Source organism: Oncorhynchus nerka, linkage group LG20, assembly GCF_034236695.1.
Source record: "Oncorhynchus nerka isolate Pitt River linkage group LG20, Oner_Uvic_2.0, whole genome shotgun sequence".
NCBI lineage: Eukaryota > Metazoa > Chordata > Actinopteri > Salmoniformes > Salmonidae > Oncorhynchus > Oncorhynchus nerka.
Window position 1 is genome coordinate 3,312,619 of NC_088415.1, and position 22,146 is coordinate 3,334,764.

Genomic DNA, 22,146 nt, shown 5'->3' on the forward strand with positions numbered 1-22,146 from the left:
CAAAATAATGCATGCAGAGCAGAATTAGGCCGATACCCGCTAATGATCAAAATCCAGAAAAGAGACGTTAAATTCTACATCCACTTAAAAGGAAGTTATTCCCAAACATTCCATAACAAAGCCATCACCTACAGAGAGATGAACCTGGAGAAGAGTCCCCTAAGCAAGCTGGTCCTGGGGCGCTGTTCACAAACACAACCAGACCCCACAAGCCTCAGGAGGCAACAAAATTAAACCCAATCAAATCATGAGAAAACAAAAATACCATTACTTGACACATTGGAAAGAATTAACAAAAAAACAGAACAAACTAGAAAGCTATTTTGCCCTAAACAGAGAGTACACAGTGACTGACTCAGTGAGCATAGCCTTGCTATTGAGAAAGGCCACCGTAGGCAGACCTGGCTCTCAAGAGAAGACAGGCTATGTGCACACTGCCCACAAAATGAGGTGGAAACTGAGCTGTACTTCCTAACCTCCTGCCCAATGTATGACCATATTAGAGATACATATTTCCCTTAGATTACAACAGACCCAAAAATAACTCAAAAACAAATCCAATTTTGACTAACTTCCATATCTACTGGGTGAAATTCCACAGTGTGCCTTCACAGCATCAAGATTTGTGACCTGTTGCCACAAGAAAAGGGCAACCAGTGAAGAACAAGAACCATTGTAAATACAACCCACATATATATTTGTTTGTTGGTACTTTAACTATTTGCACATTGTTACAACACTGTATTTTGCCTATGAAATTTGAAATGTCTCTATTCCTTTGGAACATTTGGGAGTAGAATGTTAACTGTTAATTTTTTATTGTTTATTTCATTTTTCATATTTTTCACTTGCTTTGGCAATGTAAAACACATGTTTCTCATATCGATAAACCCCTTAAATTGAACTGAAATTGAATATAGATGAACACAGAGGTCAGACTGAGGGTCAGACAGATAAATCAGACTTGATAATTAACAATGTCTACTACTCCTTATTTATCAGAGCTGATCTGGTAGATCAAAAGACCAACTACCGAAAGAAATATCAGAATTGGGGCTGAATGTCACCACAGGCTGAACGTCACCACAGACAGACAGACAGACAGACAGACAGAGACAGACAGACAGAGACAGACAGACAGAGACAGACAGACAGACAGACAGACAGACAGACAGACAGACAGACAGACAGACAGACAGACAGACAGACAGACAGACAGACAGGCAGGCAGGCAGGCAGGCAGGCAGGCAGACAGACAGACAGACAGACAGACAGACAGACAGACAGACAGACAGACAGACACCCAATATAACCTACTGTTATGTTCGACCTCCACCTCCACATCTCCCAACACCATGGCCGGTACCCCTATCGCCGACGCCAGGACCCACACGCAGATGTTGACCACCTTGGCCTTGTGGGGCGTCCTCATGTCCAGGGCCTTGACCGGATGGCACACGGCCACGTAGCGATCCATGCTCATCACGGTCAGAGTAAAGGTGCTGGTGAACATGTTGTAGTAGTCGATGGAGACCACGGCCTTGCAGAGGGCGTTGCCGAACGGCCAGAAGCCCAGGAAAACGTCTGTTCCCTGGAAGGGTAAGGTAGCGAGGACCAGGAAGTCAGCCAGAGCCAGGTTAAATATGTAGATGTTGGTGGCTGTCTTCATCTTGGTGTACCTGGCAGAGAGGAGAATTGTATTAATACATATGTAGATGTTGGTGTAACTAGAATAGAATAGAATAGAACTAGAATAGAATAGAACTAGAATAGAATAGAATAGAACTAGAATAGAATAGAACTAGAATAGAATAGAACTAGAATAGAATAGAATAGAACTAGAATAGAATAGAACTAGAATAGAATAGAATAGAACTAGAATAGAATAGAATAGAACTAGAATAGAACAGAACTAGAATAGAACTAGAATAGAATAGAACTAGAATAGAATAGAACTAGAATATAATATAATAGAATAGAACTAGAATAGAATAGAATAGAACTAGAATAGAATAGAACTAAAATAGAATAGAATAGAATAGAATAGAACTAGAATAGAACTAGAATAGAATAGAACTAGAATAGAACAGAACTAGAATCTAGAATAGAACTAGCATGTAGAATAGGTGGCTGTTCTTATCATGGTGAAGAAGAAGAAGAAGAAGAAGAAGAAGAAGAAGAAGAAGGATAGAAAAGGATATTATACCTAGATTGAAAGCCACTGTAGCGGAAAACCAAGTCAAGTTGGAAAACGGATACAGTCAGTGCCAAATATTGAACATCCATTTGTTGAAACACACACACAAACACTCTGTCCGTCCGTCTGTCCATCTGTCTGTCCGTCTGACTGACTATTTAAGGGCGTTTGTGAATTTACCTGCTTGGTAACCAGGAAGCAGGTTGGCAACAAAGTGTTGAAAATAGATCCACACCTTCTTATGTAACAGGAAGTCTTCTTATAATTTCATACCCACAACACGTTCCCATTCCTTCATATTGTTGCTGTCAAAAGAAAACCTTGTTACTCTTTTTAATATGAAATGATAGTCAACTGTGTCTGAGGGGTTTTCTCCTTTTAGGAACTGAGAAGAAGATTGTCATGAAGATGGTTTGTGGGGGACCACATCAGCAGCAGAGAACAAACTGACTTAATATTTGATTATTTGATGAAATCAAAGGCATTTTTTTTTACACTCTTTAAAATATTTGTTTTTATCTCAATGTGGTAAAATTCAAGCACCCCAATTATCTCTCTCTCTCTCTCTCTCTCTCCCTCTCTCTGTCTCTCTTCTGCCTACACTCTATCCCATCCATCTCTTCTCCCTCCCTCCATCCCTCTTCATATTTTTAAAATGTGCAGAGAAGTCTCTTCTACAGAGAACATGTTACATGTCTCCTCTGCAACACTCCTTTTGGGAGTAACTACAGTATATGAGTATATATAATATATATAATAATAATATAATTATAATTACAGCCTAATAATTAAGCTCCATTTCCTCCTGCTCCTCTCTCTCCTGTCTATATCTTGCTCCTCTGTATCTCCACTCTCTCTCCTCTATCTTTCCACAATCTCTCTCTCTCTCCCACTCCCCCCCCTCTCTCTATCTCTCTCTCTCTCTCTCTCTCTCTCTCTCTCTCTCTCTCTCTCTCTCTCTCCCTTCTCTCTCTCTCTCTCTCTCTCTCTCTCTCTCTCTCTCTCTCTCATTAATGATGGCATTAGGCTTCTGGCCATTAGCTCTGAGGAATGAGTGGGAGGAAAGGGCACCTTCTCTGGAGTGTTAGTAACCACAGAGAGAGATTCAGCAGTGGGATATTACTGTGAATAAGTGTTGCGGATGACAAGAGGAAACCGTGATGCGCCTCTTAAAAGCATTTAACCTAAGGAAGGCAATTTCATTGATTAATAGGTGACACCTGTTTAAAAATACTATTAAAAATCCTATGATTTATATTCGATTCTCTGCTCAACCACCTTTCCCCCTCCCTCTCTCCCTCTTTCTCTCCCTCTCTCCCTCTTTCTCTCCCTCTCTGTCTTTCTCTCTCTCTCCCTCTTTCTCTCCCTCTCTGTCTTTCTCCCTCTCTCCCTCTTTCTCTCCCTCTCTGTCTTTCTCTTTCTCTCCCTCTCTGTCTTTCTCTCTCTCTCCCTCTTTCTCTCCCTCTCGGTCTTTCTCCCTCTCTCCCTCTTTCTCTCCCTCTCTGTCTTTCTCTTTCTCTCCCTCTCTGTCTTTCTCTCTCTCTCCCTCTTTCTCTCCCTCTCGGTCTTTCTCCCTCTCTCCCTCTCTGTCTTTCTCTTTCTCTCCCTCTTTCTCTCCCTCTCGGTCTTTCTCCCTCTCTCCCTCTTTCTCTCCCTCTCTGTCTTTCTCTCTCTCTCCCTCTTTCTCTCCCTCTCGGTCTTTCTCCCTCTCTCCCTCTTTCTCTCCCTCTCTGTCTTTCTCTCTAGCTGTTTATTTCTCTCTATCTCCCTCTTTCTCTCCCTCTCTGTCTTTCTCTCTCTCTCCCTCTTTCTCTCCCTCTCTGTCTTTCTCTCTCTCTCCCTCTTTCTCTCCCTCTCTGACTTTCTCTCCAGCTGTTTATTTCTCTCTCTCTCCCTCTTTCTCTCCCTCTCTGACTTTCTCTCCAGCTGTTTATTTCTCTCTATCTCCCTCTTTCTCTCCCTCTCTGTCTTTCTCTCTCTCTCCCTCTTTCTCTCCCTCTCTGTCTTTCTCTCTAGCTGTTTATTTCTCTCTCTCTCCCTCTTTCTCTCCCTCTCTGTCTTTCTCTCCAGCTGTTTATTTCTCTCTCTCTCCCTCTTTCTCTCCATCTCTGTCTTTCTCTCTATCTCCCTCTTTCTCTCCCTCTCTGTCTTTCTCTCTCTCTCCCTCTTTCTCTCCCTCTCTGTCTTTCTCTCTCTCTCCCTCTTTCTCTCCCTCTCTGACTTTCTCTCCAGCTGTTTATTTCTCTCTCTCTCCCTCTTTCTCTCCCTCTCTGACTTTCTCTCCAGCTGTTTATTTCTCTCTCTCTCCCTCTTTCTCCCCATCTCTGTCTTTCTCTCCAGCTGTTTATTTCTCTCTCTCTCCCTCTTTCTCTCCCTCTCTGACTTTCTCTCCAGCTGTTTATTTCTCTCTCTCTCCCTCTTTCTCTCCCTCTCTGACTTTCTCTCCAGCTGTTTATTTCTCTCTCTCCCTCTTTCTCTCCCTCTCTGACTTTCTCTCCAGCTGTTTATTTCTCTCTCTCCCTCTTTCTCTCTAGCTGTGTATTTATCTCTCTCTCTTGAAATCAAATGAGCAACAACCAGGTAGCTAACAGAGCTAGAAAAGGTTGAGGAGGGAGAGACTGTGACCACCGTGCTTCTAAAACTGCATTGATAGCTGTTTTGGGGTTTTAGGCTGGGTTTCTATACAGCACTTTGTGACATCAGCTGATTTGATTGATTGAAGAGAAGATGTAAGCGAGGTGGAAGATGGGAGGAAGAGAGGTGGAAGATGGGAGGAAGAGAGGTGGAAGATGGGAGGAAGATGGGAGGAAGAGAGGTGGAAGATGGGAGGAAGAGAGGTGGAAGATGGGAGGAAGAGAGGTGGAAGATGGGAGGAAGATGGGAGGAAGAGAGGTGGAAGATAGGAGGAAGATGGGAGGAAGAGAGGTGGAAGATGGGAGGAAGAGAGGTGGAAGATGGGAGGAAGAGAGGTGGAAGATGGGAGGAAGAGAGGTGGAAGATGGGAGGAAGATGGGAGGAAGAGAGGTGGAAGATGGGTGGAAGAGAGGTGGAAGATGGGAGGAAGATGGGAGGAAGAGAGGTGGAAGATGGGAGGAAGAGAGGTGGAAGATGGGGGGAAGATGGGAGGAACATGGGAGGAAGAGAGGTGGAAGATGGGAGGAAGAGAGGTGGAAGATGGGAGGAAGAGAGGTGGAAGATGGGAGGAAGATGGGAGGAAGATGGGAGGAAGAGAGGTGGAAGATGGGAGGAAGAGAGGTGGAAGATGGGAGGAAGAGAGGTGGAAGATGGGTGGAAGATGGGAGGAAGATGGGTGGAAGATGGGAGGAAGATGGGAGGAAGAGAGGTGGAAGATGGGAGGAAGAGAGGTGGAAGATGGGAGGAAGAGAGGTGGAAGATGGGAGGAAGATGGGAGGAAGAGAGGTGGAAGATGGGAGGAAGAGAGGTGGAAGATGGGAGGAAGAGAGGTGGAAGATGGGAGGAAGATGGGAGGAAGAGAGGTGGAAGATGGGAGAAAGAGAGGTGGAAGATGGGAGGAAGAGAGGTGGAAGATGGGAGGAAGATGGGAGGAAGAGAGGTGGAAGATGGGAGGAAGAGAGGTGGAAGATGGGAGGAAGATGGGAGGAACATGGGAGGAAGAGAGGTGGAAGATGGGAGGAAGAGAGGTGGAAGATGGGAGGAAGAGAGATGGAAGATGGGAGGAAGAGAGGTGGAAGATGGGAGGAAGATGGGAGGAAGATGGGAGGAAGAGAGGTGGAAGATGGGAGGAAGAGAGGTGGAAGATGGGAGGAAGAGAGGCGGAAGATGGGTGGAAGATGGGAGGAAGATGGGTGGAAGATGGGAGGAAGATGGGAGGAAGAGAGGTGTAAGATGGGAGGAAGAGAGGTGGAAGATGAGAGGAAGAGAGGTGGAAGATGGGAGGATGATGGGAGGAAGAGAGGTGGAAGATGGGAGGAAGATGGGTGGAAGATGGAAGATGGGAGGAAGAGAGGTGGAAGATGGGAGGAAGAGAGGTGGAAGATGGGAGGAAGAGAGGTGGAAGATGGGAGGAAGATGGGAGGAAGAGAGGTGGAAGATGGGAGGAAGAGAGGTGGAAGATGGGAGGAAGAGAGGTGGAAGATGGGAGGAACATGGGAGGAAGAGAGGTGGAAGATGGGAGGAAGAGAGGTGGAAGATGGGAGGAAGAGAGGTGGAAGATGGGAGGAAGAGAGGTGGAAGATGGGAGGAAGAGAGGTGGAAGATGGGAGGAAGAGAGGTGGAAGATGGGAGGAAGATGGGAGGAAGAGAGGTGGAAGATGGGAGAAAGAGAGGTAGAAGATGGGAGGAAGATAGGAGGAAAATGGGTGAAAGATGAGAGGAAGAGAGGTGGAAGATGGGAGGAAGAGAGGTGGAAGATGGGAGGAAGAGAGGTGGAAGAAGGGAGGAAGAGAGGTGGAAGATGGGAGGAAGAGAGGTGGAAGATGGGAGGAAGAGAGGTGGAAGATGGGAGGAAGATGGGAGGAAGAGAGGTGGAAGATGGGAGGAAGAGAGGTGGAAGATGGGAGGAAGAGAGGTGGAAGATGGGTGGAAGATGGGAGGAAGATGGGTGGAAAATGGGAGGAAGAGAGGTGGAAGATGGGAGGAAGAGAGGTGGAAGATGGGAGGAAGATGGGAGGAAGAGAGGTGGAAGATGGGAGGAAGAGAGGTGGAAGATGGGAGGAAGAGAGATGGAAGATGGGAGGAAGAGAGGGTGGAAGATGGGAGGAAGAGAGGTGGAAGATGGGAGGAAGAGAGGTGGAAGATGGGAGGAAGAGAGGTGGAAGATGGGAGGAAGAGAGGTGGAAGATGGGAGGAAGAGAGGTGGAAGATGGGAGGAAGAGAGGTGGAAGATGGGAGGAAGAGAGGTGGAAGATGGGAGGAAGATGGGAGGAAGAGAGGTGGAAGATGGGAGGAAGAGAGGTGGAAGATGGGAGGAAGAGAGATGGAAGATGGGAGGAAGAGAGGTGGAAGATGGGAGGAAGAGAGGTGGAAGATGGGAGGAAGAGAGTTGGAAGATGGGAGGAAGAGAGGTGGAAGATGGGAGGAAGAGAGGTGGAAAATGGGAGGAAGATGGGAGGAAGAGAGGTGGAAGATGGGAGAAAGAGAGGTAGAAGATGGGAGGAAGATAGGAGGAAAATGGGTGAAAGATGAGAGGAAGAGAGGTGGAAGATGGGAGGAAGATGGGAGGAAGAGAGGTGGAAGATGGGAGGAAGAGAGGTGGAAGATGGATGGAAGATGGGAGGAAGAGAGGTGGAAGTTGGGAGGAAGAGAGGTGGAAGATGTGAGGAAGAGAGATGGAAGATGGGAGGAACAGAGGTGGAAGATGGGAGGAAGAGAGGTGGAAGATGGGAGGAAGAGAGTTGGAAGATGGGAGGAAGAGAGTTGGAAGATGGGAGGAAGATGGGGGGAAGAGAGGTAGAAGATGGGAGGAAGATGGGAGGAAAATGGGAGGAAGATGGGAGGAAGATGGGAGGAAGAGAGGTGGAAGATGGATGGAAGATGGGAGGAAGAGAGGTGGAAGATGGATGGAAGATGGGAGGAAGAGAGGTGGAAGATGGGAGGAAGAGAGGTGGAAGATGGGAGGAAGAGAGGTGGAAGATGGGAGGAAGAGAGGTGGAGAGACAGTGGTGACAGAGGAATAGCAGTGAGTGACTGCCCTCTATGTCTCCAAGAAGGCCAGGCCTGGTGTGTGGTAGTGCTGAGCAATTAACCATTTCGTTATTAAACAACTAATTGACAGATCTCGGTTAAATCACTTGAATTCCACCCACCCACTTGGGAGCCAGGCTCAAACATTGGGGAGCCAGGCTCAACCATCCAGATTTTTTGGGGGGCATTGTTACAGACAGAAAAACTCCCCAAGCATACTTCCAAAGTTGTGGCAAAATGGCTTAAGGACAACAAAGTCAAGGTATTGGAGTGGCCATCACAAAGCCCTGACCTCACTCCAAGAATATTTGTGGGCAGAACTGAAAAAGCGTGTGTGAGCAAGGAGGCCTACAAACCTGATCCAGTTACACCAGCTCTGTCAGGAGGAAGGCAAAATTCACCCAATTTATTGTGGGAAGTTGTGGAAGGCTACTCGAAATGTTTGACCCCCCAAGTTAAAAAATGTAAAAGCAATGCTACCGTATACTAATTGAGTGTATGTCAACTTCTGACCCACTGGAAATGTGATGAAATAAATAAAAGCTGAAATAAATTATTCTCTCCACTATTATTCTGACATTTCACATTCTTAAAATAAAGTGGTGATCCTAACTGACCTAAAACAGGGATTGTTTTACTAGGATTAAATGTCAGGAATTTTGAAAAACTGAGTTTAAATGTATTTGGCGAAAGGTGTATGTGAATTTACGACTTCAACTGTTATCTGCTTTGATTATAATCTCTAATGATGCACAGTGATGTAACTGCTTTGATTATAATCTCTAATGATGCACAGTGATGTAACTGCTTTGATTATAATCTCTAATGATGCACAGTGATGTAACTGCTTTGATTATAATCTCTAATGATGCATAGTGATGTGACTGCTTATTACTTCCGGGTTGGAGCGAGCGGTCGCATCCGCGCTTCGGTCTGCTTCGGTCTGCAGGTTGTATAACTTTTCATTACATTTCATTACATTTCATTATAGTACAACGGTTTGATTTGTCTAATCTTAGCAATTTCTTCTTAGCTAGCTACATAGCCGTCTTTGTATCAAAGATAATTGCGTAATTATCGTATTTCGTCGTCCTCCTATCTGCCCAGCAGCTAGCCAGCTAGCTAACGTTCACCGTCTACCGTAGCACTGTAGTAACTATCACACTCAACTGAACGACTTGATTAGTGTAGTGTTAGCTAGCTACATAGTTGTCTTTGCTGTCTTCGTATCCAAGATAATTGTTTAGTTTAGAGTGTGTAGTCTTAGAGCGATTTTCTTAATTTACCGAGGTTAGCTAGCCAGCTATTTGTCGTCCTTAACATAGGAGTCACTCCTAGCTAGCCAACAGCTAGCCAACGTCTACTGAATAGAACTTTCGCATTCCGGTCGCATTCCGCTTCGCTCCACAGGTAGTATCACATTTTCATTTCATTTCATTACAGTCCCAACGGTGTGATTTGTTTGATCGTAGCTAGCTACATAGCCGTCTTTGTTTCAAAGATAATTGTGTAGTCTAGAGCGATTTTCTAGGTTAGCTAGCCAGCTATTGTCGTTCTTTTAACGCAACGTAACGTAATCAACACTGCTAGCTAGCCAGCTAGCCCCCGAATAGCAGCATTGTAGAAACTTTACACTCAACGGAACGACTTGATTAGTGTAGTGTCAACAACGCAGCCACTGCCAGCTAGCCTACAAAGTCAACAACGCAGCCACTGCCAGCTAGCCTACCTCAGCAGTACTGTATCATTTTAATCATTTTAGTCAATTAGATTCTTGCTACGTAAGCTTAACTTTCTGAACATTCGAGACGTGTAGTCCACTTGTCATTCCAATCTCCTTTGCATTAGCGTAGCCTCTTCTCTAGCCTGTCAACTATGTGTCTGTCTATCCCTGTTCTCTCCTCTCTGCACAGACCATACAAACGCTCCACACCGCGTGGCCGCGGCCACCCTAATCTGGTGGTCCCAGCGCGCACGACCTACGTGGAGTTCCAGGTCTCCGGTAGCCTCTGGAACTGCCGATCTGCGGCCAACAAGGCAGAGTTCATCTCAGCCTATGCCTCCCTCCAGTCCCTCGACTTCTTGGCACTGACGGAAACATGGATCACCACAGACAACACCGCTACTCCTACTGCTCTCTCTTCGTCCACCCACGTGTTCTCGCACACCCCGAGAGCTTCTGGTCAGCGGGGTGGTGGCACCGGGATCCTCATCTCTCCCAAGTGGTCATTCTCTCTTTCTCCCCTTACCCATCTGTCTATCGCCTCCTTTGAATTCCATGCTGTCACAGTTACCAGCCCTTTCAAGCTTAACATCCTTATCATTTATCGCCCTCCAGGTTCCCTCGGAGAGTTCATCAATGAGCTTGATGCCTTGATAAGCTCCTTTCCTGAGGACGGCTCACCTCTCACAGTTCTGGGCGACTTTAACCTCCCCACGTCTACCTTTGACTCATTCCTCTCTGCCTCCTTCTTTCCACTCCTCTCCTCTTTTGACCTCACCCTCTCACCTTCCCCCCTACTCACAAGGCAGGCAATACGCTCGACCTCATCTTTACTAGATGCTGTTCTTCCACTAACCTCATTGCAACTCCCCTCCAAGTCTCCGACCACTACCTTGTATCCTTTTCCCTCTCGCTCTCATCCAACACTTCCCACACTGCCCCTACTCGGATGGTATCGCGCCGTCCCAACCTTCGCTCTCTCTCCCCCGCTACTCTCTCCTCTTCCATCCTATCATCTCTTCCCTCTGCTCAAACCTTCTCCAACCTATCTCCTGATTCTGCCTCCTCAACCCTCCTCTCCTCCCCTTTCTGCATCCTTTGACTCTCTATGTCCCCTATCCTCCAGGCCGGCTCGGTCCTCCCTCCCGCTCCGTGGCTCGACGACTCATTGCGAGCTCACAGAACAGGGCTCCGGGCAGCCGAGCGGAAATGGAGGAAAACCGCCTCCCTGCGGACCTGGCATCCTTTCACTCCCTCCTCTCTACATTTTCCTCCTCTGTCTCTGCTGCTAAAGCCACTTTCTACCACTCTAAATTCCAAGCATCTGCCTCTAACCCTAGGAAGCTCTTTGCCACCTTCTCCTCCCTCCTGAATCCTCCTCCCCCCCTCCTCCCTCTCTGCAGATGACTTCGTCAACCATTTTGAAAAGAAGGTCGACGACATCCGATCCTCGTTTGCTAAGTCAAACGACACCGCTGGTTCTGCTCACACTGCCCTACACTGTGCTCTGACCTCTTTCTCCCCTCTCTCTCCAGATGACATCTCGCGTCTTGTGACGGCCGGCCGCCCAACAACCTGCCCGCTTGACCCTATCCCCTCCTCTCTTCTCCAGACCATTTCCGGAGACCTTCTCCCTTACCTCACCTCGCTCATCAACTCATCCCTGACCGCAGGCTACGTCCCTCCCGTCTTCAAGAGAGCGAGAGTTGCACCCCTTCTGAAAAAACCTACACTCGATCCCTCCGATGTCAACAACTACAGACCAGTATCCCTTCTTTCTTTTCTCTCCAAAACTCTTGAACGTGCCGTCCTTGGCCAGCTCTCCCGCTATCTCTCTCAGAATAACCTTCTTGATCCAAATCAGTCAGGTTTCAAGACTAGTCATTCAACTGAGACTGCTCTTCTCTGTATCACGGAGGCACTCCGCACTGCTAAAGCTAACTCTCTCTCCTCTGCTCTCATCCTTCTAGACCTATCGGCTGCCTTCGATACTGTGAACCATCAGATCCTCCTCTCCACCCTCTCCGAGTTGGGCATCTCCGGCGCGGCCCATGCTTGGATTGCGTCCTACCTGACAGGTCGCTCCTACCAGGTGGCGTGGCGAGAATCCGTCTCCTCACCACGTGCTCTCACCACTGGTGTCCCCCAGGGCTCTGTTCTAGGCCCTCTCCTATTCTCGCTATACACCAAGTCACTTGGCTCTGTCATAACCTCACATGGTCTCTCCTATCATTGCTATGCAGACGACACACAATTAATCTTCTCCTTTCCCCCTTCTGATGACCAGGTGGCGAATCGCATCTCTGCATGTCTGGCAGACATATCAGTGTGGATGACGGATCACCACCTCAAGCTGAACCTCGGCAAGACGGAGCTGCTCTTCCTCCCGGGAAGGACTGCCCGTTCCATGATCTCGCCATCACGGTTGACAACTCCACTGTGTCCTCCTCCCAGAGCGCTAAGAACCTTGGCGTGATCCTGGACAACACCCTGTCGTTCTCAACTAACATCAAGGCGGTGGCCCGTTCCTGTAGGTTCATGCTCTACAACATCCGCAGAGTACGACCCTGCCTCACACAGGAAGCGGCGCAGGTCCTAATCCAGGCACTTGTCATCTCCCGTCTGGATTACTGCAACTCGCTGTTGGCTGGGCTCCTGCCTGTGCCATTAAACCCCTACAACTCATCCAGAACGCCGCAGCCCGTCTGGTGTTCAACCTTCCCAAGTTCTCTCACGTCACCCCGCTCCTCCGCTCTCTCCACTGGCTTCCAGTTGAAGCTCGCATCCGCTACAAGACCATGGTGCTTGCCTACGGAGCTGTGAGGGGAACGGCACCTCAGTACCTCCAGGCTCTGATCAGGCCCTACACCCAAACAAGGGCACTGCGTTCATCCACCTCTGGCCTGCTCGCCTCCCTACCACTGAGGAAGTACAGTTCCCGCTCAGCCCAGTCAAAACTGTTCGCTGCTCTGGCCCCCCAATGGTGGAACAAACTCCCTCACGACGCCAGGACAGCGGAGTCAATCACCACCTTCCGGAGACACCTGAAACCCCACCTCTTTAAGGAATACCTAGGATAGGATAAAGTAATCCTTCTCACCCCCCCTTAAAAGATTTAGATGCACTATTGTAAAGTGGCTGTTCCACTGGATGTCATAAGGTGAAAGCACCAATTTGTAAGTCGCTCTGGATAAGAGCGTCTGCTAAATGACTTAAATGTAAATGTAACTGCTTTGATTATAATCTCTAATGATGCACAGTGATGTGACTGCTTTGATTATAATCTCTAATGATGCACAGTGATGTAACTGCTTTGATTATAATCTCTAATGATGCACAGTGATGTAACTGCTTTGATTATAATCTCTAATGTATAGTGTTGTATCTGTAATAATTATAATCTCTAATGCTGCATAATGAATAATCTGTAATAATTATAATCTCTATTGCCCTGTCCGGGGGTGTCCTCGGATGGGGCCACAGTGTCTCCTGACCTCTCCTGTCTCAGCCTCCAGTATTTATGCTGCAGTAGTTTATGTGTTGGGGGGCTAGGGTCAGTTTGTTATATCTGGAGTACTTCTCCTGTCCTATTCGGTGTCCTGCGTGAATCTAAGTGTGCGTTCTCCAATTCTCTCCTTCTCTCTTTCTTTCTTTCTCTCTGAGGACCTGAGCCCTAGGACCATGCCCCAGGACTACCTGACATGATGACTCCTTGCTGTCCCCAGTCCACCTGGCTGTGCTGCTGCTCCAGTTTCTGGCACAGCCAGAAGAGGACTGGCCACCCCACATATGCTCTCTCTAATTCTCTCTTTCTTTCTCTCTCTCGGAGGACCTGAGCCCTAGGACCGTGCCCCAGGACTATCTGACATGAGGACTACTAGCCTGGTTCCTCTCTAGGTTTCTCCCTAGGTTTTGGCCTTTCTAGGAAGTTTTTCCTAGCCACCGTGCTTCTACACCTGCATTGCTTGCTGTTTGGGGTTTTAGGCTGGGTTTCTGTACAGCACTTTGAGATATCAGCTGATGTACGAAGGGCTATATAAATACATTTGATTTGATTTGATTTATTGATGTATAGTGATGATTCTGCTATAATTATAATCTCTAATGACATATAGTGATTTATCTGAGTTATTATAATCTCTAATGACATAATAATATTTTTATATAACTAGGCAAGTCAGTTAAGAACGAATTCTTATTTACAATGACGGTGGGAACGGTGGGTTAACTGCCTTGTTCAGGGGCAGAATGACAGATTTGTACCTTGTCAGCTCGGGGATTCAATCTTGCAACCTTTCGGTTAGTAGTCCAACGCTCTGCCACCTCTACACTCTAACCACTAGACTACCTGCCACCTCTACACTCTAACCACTTGGCTACCTGCCGCCCCTACACTCTAACCACTCGGCTACCCTGCCGCCTCTACACTCTAACCTCTAGGCTACCCTGCCGCATCTACACTCTAACCACTAGGCTACCTGCCACCTCTACACTCTAACCACTAGGCTACCTGCCACCTCTACACTCTAACCACTAGGCTACCTGCCACCTCTACACTCTAACCACTAGGCTACCTGCCACCTCTACACTCTGACCACTAGGCTACCTGCCACCTCTACACTCTAACCACTAGGCTACATGCCACCTCTACACTCTAACCACTAGGCTACCTGCCACCTCTATACTCTAACCACTAGGCTACCTGCCACCTCTACACTCTGACCACTAGGCTACCTGCCGCCCCTACACTCTAACCACTCGGCTACCCTGCCACCTCTACACTCTAACCTCTAGGCTACGCTGCCGCCTCTACACTCTAACCACTAGGCTACCTGCCACCTCCACACTCTAACCACTAGGCTACCCTGCCGCCCCTTAATTACAGTATTTGTTATAATTATAATCTCTAATGATTTATAGTGATGAATCTTCCAGAACTATAATATCTTTAATATCTCACAAAAACACACAGGAAGGAAAGGATCCACGGATAATTTTTCATCTTTCCATGTGGCGATGTTCAAACACACACACACACACACACACACACACACACACACACACACACACACACACACACACACACACACACACGCGCACGCACGCGCACGCACGCGCACGCACACACACACACACACACACAAACACACACACACACACATGGTAATAAATGCCATAAATGAACTGTTGGACATGTGTACATCGGAACTAGAAGCACAAGCATTTCTCTACACTCGCAATAACATCTGCTAACCACGTGACCAATAACATCTGCTAACCACGTGACCAATAACATCTGCTAACCACGTGACCAATAACATCTGCTAACCACGTGACCAATAACATCTGCTAACCATGTGACCAATAACATCTGCTAACCACGTGACCAATAACATCTGCTAACCATGTGACCAATAACATCTGCTAACCACGTGACCAATAACATCTGCTAACCACGTGACCAATAACATCTGCTAACCACGTGACCAATAACATCTGCTAACCACGTGACCAATAACATCTGCTAACCACGTGACCAATAACATCTGCTAACCACGTGACCAATAACATCTGCTAACCACGTGACCAATAACATCTGCTAACCACGTGACCAATAACATCTGCTAACCACGTGACCAATAACATCTGCTAACCATGTGACCAATAACATCTGCTAACCACGTGACCAATACAATTTGATTTGAGGACATGTGAACATTGTGACTTTTGTTTTGTTATTTATGATATCGTGTCTTTTTCTTGAAGGTGTATCTTAAACGTAAACACATGAACATAAAAAAAAACACTTTTTTGTTTTTGTTTTTACCATTCAACCAAATGTATTTCTAACAATACGATGAGTAAGCATCTGTTTAATTCAGTTCCAGACAGTCGGTTAATGGATTTCACTCCACAATCTAATAGCCACTGTACCAACAGGACCAATGCACTGTTTACCATTTGTCAATGTGGGGGTTGTAATGCCTGTACATTTAAACACAACACATTACCAACATTATAACATCGTTCATTAGGTCTACGTGAATTTGTCTACGTATATATATATATATTTTTTTTAAAGGTAGTTGAACTGTCAATTATTTTCATGTTAGGCTATTACATGAGCAACGTGGGAACATCAGATGAAACATGAATCTCTCTTGGTGACTTTATTTAGACAGACATCATTTATTGTCTTACATTTTATACACAGGCATTATAACCCCCACCATTTGGTAAACAGAGCATGGATCCTGCTAGAACAGTATTATATTATATTATTATTATTATTATTATATTGTGGAGTGAAATCCATGAACCGCCAACGACCACGGAGGTTTTTAAATTTTTTAATATTTTTTTTAATTTAAAAAAAAAATAAGCCTATTCTGAACTGAATCCACCTAGACAATGTGGTGTAGGGACACAGCCAAGCGCTAATGCGTGTCTCACTCCTCACTGAATGAATGACAAATGGATGAACGTGCTTCACAATTGGCATTTAAATTAGTCTGAATGATAAGGAGGTTGAAGAGGTTGATTAATTTAAAGAAGAGGTTGATTAATAATTAATTTAGAAAAGACAATAGTGTAATGATGAGTTGGTTTTATTTATGAGCAGCAAATAATTTGATACTTAACATACCTTTTATGTTTTACTTTGTATAAAGAAGCTGTTACGGGACTGTTTTCCCTAACTTACTAATCTAATGTATTGTAAGGGCAACTAAAACATGCTACGTGTTGCAGTAGACCTTTAGAATAATGCTAAACATGCTACATGTTGCAGTAGACCTTTAGAATAATGCTAAACATGCTACATGTTGCAGTAGACCTTTAGAATAATGCTAAACATGCTACGTGTTGCAGTAGACCTTTAGAATAATGCTAAACATGCTACATGTTGCAGTAGACCTTTAGAATAATGCTAAACATGCTACATGTTGCAGTAGACCTTTAGAATAATGCTAAACATGCTACGTGTTGCAGTCGGCCTTTAGAATAATGCTAAACATGCTACGTGTTGCAGTCGGCCTTTAGAATAATGCTAAACATGCTACGTGTTGCAGTAGACCTTTAGAATAATGCTAAACATATCCTCAGCTTTTATCCAGTGAAGCTAAAAGATTGCCAGCCCACAGAATGAATGACAAATGGATATAATGGGATATAATGGTGCTAGTTACTTCACAATCCAAATTAAATTAGGCCTAACTGCATGACGAGGGTAAAGAGGTCAATTTAATTTATAACATCAATAGTGGAACGATGAGTTTGCGTTATGCCTATTCATCAGCCTCTAATGCTCATGTTACTAATTTGACAGCGTGCCTTGCAGGGTGATACCGTTCTCTTTTAGGTTTTACTTTGGTTAAATAAGCCGTTATAGGTCTGGAAAACATGCTGCGTGTTGCAGTAGTCCTTTAGCATAATGCTAAACATGCTACGTGTTGCAGTAGGCATTTAGCATAATGCTAAACATGCTACGTGTTGCAGTAGCCCTTTAGCATAATGCTAAACATGCCACGTGTTGCAGTAGGCCTTTAGCATAATGCTAAACATGCTACGTGTTGCAGTAGGCCTTTAGCATAATGCTAAACATGCTACGTGTTGCAGTAGGCCTTTAGCATAATGCTAAACATATCCTCAGCTTTTATCCAACGAAGCTAAAGATGCCAAGTTGATGAGTGGGAAAGAAACGATGCCAGTCAGCCTGCACAGATTGAAACTACACGCAAACTATACTGAAACTAATTTCACACAGAGTAAGAGATAGCCTATATACAATATTCAAATTGACAATCTGTTGAGTGACAATATTCGGCCAATCAGTTGTCAAATTGTACATGAAGAGATCGGCACATCTTGCAATTGACAGGTGCAGGGAAAGGAGCATCGCTTTATCAAATCCTCCTGCAGAGTCACATGCAGGTAAAACATTTTTGATTTCTATACTGTATCTGAAAGAGCATATTCTGCAGTTTCTATGACACTTACCATTGTCAAATAATTCTCAAAATATTTGATCCAAATGTCACTTTTTCCAAGAATATCCGTGCTTACCATGCATTCAGCACATGACCTGGGTACTAAAACATTTCTGCAGCATTGAAGATCCCCAAGGCCTCCATCATTCTTAAACGGAAGAAGGTCTGGAACCATCAAGACTCTTCCTAGAGCTCGCCGCCTAGCCGAACTGAGCAATCAGGGGAGAAAGGCCTTGGTCAGGGAGGTGACAAAGACCCGATGGTCACTCTGACAGAGCTCCAGAGTTCCTCTGTGGAGATGGGAGAACCTTCCAGAAGGACAACCATCTCTGCAGCACTCCACCAATCAGGCCTTTATGGTAGAGTGGCCAGACAGAAGTCACATCTCAGTAAAAGGCACATGACATCCTGATGAAACCAAGATTGAACTCATTGGCATGAATGCCAAGCATCAGGTCTGGAGGAAACCTGGCACCATCCCTACGGTGAAGTGTTGGCAGCATCATGCTGTAGGGATGTTTTTCAGTGACAGTGACTGGGATACTAGTCAGGATCGAGGGAAAGACGAACGGAGCAAAGTACAGAGAGATGATGAAAACCTGCTCCAGAGCACTCAGGACCTCAGGCTGGGGCGAAGGTTCACCTTCCAACAGGACAAAGACCCTAAGCACACAGCCAAGACCATGTAGGAGTGGCTTTTGGAACAATTCTCTGAATGTCCTTGAGTGGCCCAGCCAGAGCCCGGACTTGAACCCGATCTAACATCGCTGGAGAGACCGCAGGGAAGAATGGGAGAAACTCCCTAAATACAGGTGTGCCAAGCTTGTAGTGTCCTACTCAAGAAGACTTGAGGCTGTAATCACTGTCAAAGGTGCATCAACAAAGTACTGAGTTGAGGGTCTGAATACTTTATGAAAATGTGATATTTCAGTTTCATATGTTTAATAAATGTACAAAAAAAATCTAAAAACCTGTTTTTACTTTGTCATTATGGGGTATTATGATGTCATTATGGGGTATTATGATGTAATTATGGGGTATTATGATGTCATTATGGGGTATTATGATGTCATTATGGGGTATTGTGATGTCAGTACGGGGTATTGTGATGTCAGTACGGGGTATTGTGATGTCAGTACGGGGTATTATGATGTCATTATGGGGTATTGTGATGTCATTACGGGGTATTGTGATGTCAGTACGGGGTATTGTGATGTCATTACGGGGTATTGTGATGTCATTATGGGGTATTATGATGTCATTATGGGGTATTATGATGTCAGTACGGGGTATTGTGATGTCAGTACGGGGTATTGTGATGTCATTACGGGGTATTGTGATGTCATTACGGGGTATTGTGATGTCATTACGGGGTATTGTGATGTCAGTACGGCGTATTGTGATGTCATTACGGGGTATTGTGATGTCATTATGGGGTATTATGATGTCAGTACGGGGTATTGTGATGTCAGTACGGGGTATTGTGATGTCATTACGGGGTATTGTGATGTCATTACGGGGTATTGTGATGTCATTACGGGGTACTGTGATGTCATTACGGGGTATTGTGATGTCAGTACGGGTATTGTGATGTCATTACGGGGTATTGTGATGTCATTACGGGGTATTGTGATGTCATTACGGGGTATTGTGATGTCATTACGGGGTACTGTGATGTCATTATGGGGTATTGTGATGTAATTATGGGGTATTGTGATGTCAGTACGGGGTATTGTGATGTCAGTACGGGGTATTGTGATGTCATTACGGGGTATTGTGATGTCATTACGGGGTACTGTGATGTCATTACGGGGTATTGTGATGTCAGTACGGGGTATTGTGATGTCATTACGGGGTATTGTGATGTCATTACGGGGTATTGTGATGTCAGTACGGGGTACTGTGATGTCATTACGGGGTATTGTGATGTCATTACGGGGTATTGTGATGTCATTACGGGGTACTGTGATGTCAGTACGGGGTATTGTGATGTCATTACGGGGTATTGTGATGTCATTACGGGGTACTGTGATGTCAGTACGGGGTATTGTGATGTCATTACGGGGTACTGTGATGTCATTACGGGGTATTGTGATGTCATTACGGGGTATTGTGATGTCATTACGGGGTATTGTGATGTCATTACGGGGTATTGTGATGTCATTACGGGGTATTGTGTGCAGATTGATGAGGGACAAAAATGACTATTTAGCTCTTCTTTGTCTACAGTACACCCATTCAGCATCGTTCACACCCTCTTAAGCTTTAGCCCCACCCATCTCGTTTTACTCTCAGAGCGCACACTTGGCTGATGATTTGTTTACCTCTGGATAATATAAAAACAGCTCTGCACCAAAACGATTTACAAAGAGCATTTACTCTTACATATGACATGGAAAGACAAGTGATATCATATGAATAAAACAATAACTTCATTGAAACAATAAAATGTCATTCAAACCCTGAAAATGAAGACAATCCAAGTGCTATCATAACCATAACATGTAAACAACATACATTTCACAGTTCATTTTCATCAAAATCAAATTGTTTTTTACAAAATAGGAATCAACATCTTAATCCCTTTACTAGTGAACATCTGAATCCCTTTACTAGAGAACATGTGAATCCCTTTACTAGTGAACATCTGATTCCCTTTACTAGAGAACATCTGAATCCCTTTACTAGAGAACATCTGAATCCCTTTACTAGTGAACATCTGAATCCCTTTACTAGTGAACATCTGAATCCCTTTACTAGTGAACATCTGAATCCCTTTACTGGAGAACATCTGAATCCCTTTACTAGAGAATATCTGAATCTCTTTACTAGAGAACATCTGAATCTCTTTACTAGTGAACATGTGAATCCCTTTACTAGAGAATATCTGAATCTCTTTACTAGTGAACATCTGATTCCCTTTACTAGAGAACATTTGAATCCCTTTACTAGTGAACATCTGAATCCCTTTACTAGTGAACATGTGAATCCCTTTACTAGAGAACATGTGAATCCCTTTACTAGTGAACATCTGATTCCCTTTACTAGAGAACATCTGAATCACTTTACTAGAGAACATGTGAATCCCTTTACTAGAGAACATCTGAATCCCTTTACTAGAGAACATCTGAATCCCTTTACTAGTGAACATCTGAATCCCTTTACTAGAGAACATCTGGTCTACATCTGAATCACTTTACTAGAGAACATCTGGTCTACATCTGAATCCCTTTACTAGTGAACATCTGAATCCCTTTACTAGAGAACATCTGAATCCCTTTACTAGAGAACATCTGATTCCCTTTACTAGAGAACATCTGGTCTACATCTGAATCCGTTTACTAGTATCTATTTCCGCAACGAGTCAAACTCCCCGGAGTGCCACAAACTAAAACAATTTTTGGTCCTTTACGATACAAAAAAAACAGTTTGCACATTCAGGTGCCACACAAACAGACCGAGTCCAGCTCTCCCTACTGTCTTTCCTGGAACACATCTAAAATACATTATCTCTGCTACCGCACGGCAAGCGGTACGGGAGCACCCCGTCTAGGTCCAAGAGGCTCTTTAACAGCTTCTACCCCCTAAACCATAAGACTGCTGGACAGCTAATCAAATGGCTACCCAGACTATTTGCATTGCCCCCCCCCCTCCCCATTTTACACCACTACTAGTCTATGTTGTTATTATCTACGCATAGTCACTTTAATAACTCTACCTACATGAACATTTAACCTCAATTACCTCGACTAACCGGTGACCCCACACATGGACTCTGTACCGGTACCCCCTGTATATAGCCTACACATGGACTCTGTACCGGTACCCCCTGTATATAGCCTCACTATTGGTTAGGGCTTGTAATTAAGCATTTCACTGTACCTGTTGTTGTCGGGCAAATGTGACAAATACAATTTGATTTGATGTCATTAACATCCATACCTCCTAACTGACAGTAAGGTTCTCTCTGAATGTAATCTGGCACTAACCAGTTTGCCCTTTTTCCGTGATTACCCTGCCATTCCTGGAACAAAATGTACACTATATATACACACAAAAGTATGTGGACACCCCATTAAAATTAGTGGATCCGGCTAATTCAGACACACCCGTTGCCGACAGGTGTATAAAATCCAGCACACAGCCATGAAATCTCCATAGTAAAACATTGGCAGTAGAATGGCCCATACTGAAGAGCTCAGTGACTTTCAACGTAGCACCATCATAGGATGCCACCTTTCCAACAAGTCAACAAGTCAGTTCATAAAATTTCTGCCCTGCTAAAGCTGCCCCGGTCAACTGTAAGTGCTGTTATTCTGAAGTGGAAACGTCTAGGAGCAACAACTTCTCAGCCACACAAGCTCACAGAACGGGACCACAGATTTCTTATTGTTTGTCCACGGTTGCAACACTCACTAGTTCCAAACTTCCTCTGGAAGCAACGTCAGCACTCTAACTGTTTGTCGGGAGCTTCATAAAATGGTTTTCCATGACCGAGCAGCCGTACACAAGCCTAAGATCACCGTGCGCAATGCCAAGCGTCGGTTGGAGTGGAGTGAAATGGTTTTCCATGA

General features: G+C 45.1%; 1 protein-coding gene across 1 annotated transcript in view; it reads right to left on the reverse strand.

Moving 5' to 3' along the window:
- oprl1 (opiate receptor-like 1) overlaps positions 1–22,146 on the reverse strand; it is an 84,192-nt gene that overhangs the window by 28,163 nt on the left and 33,883 nt on the right. Inside the window, exon 3 of the mRNA XM_065005128.1 lies at positions 1,318–1,679. Within this exon, the coding sequence (XP_064861200.1) occupies positions 1,318–1,679 (362 nt within the window). The remainder of the gene's footprint in view (positions 1–1,317; positions 1,680–22,146) is intronic.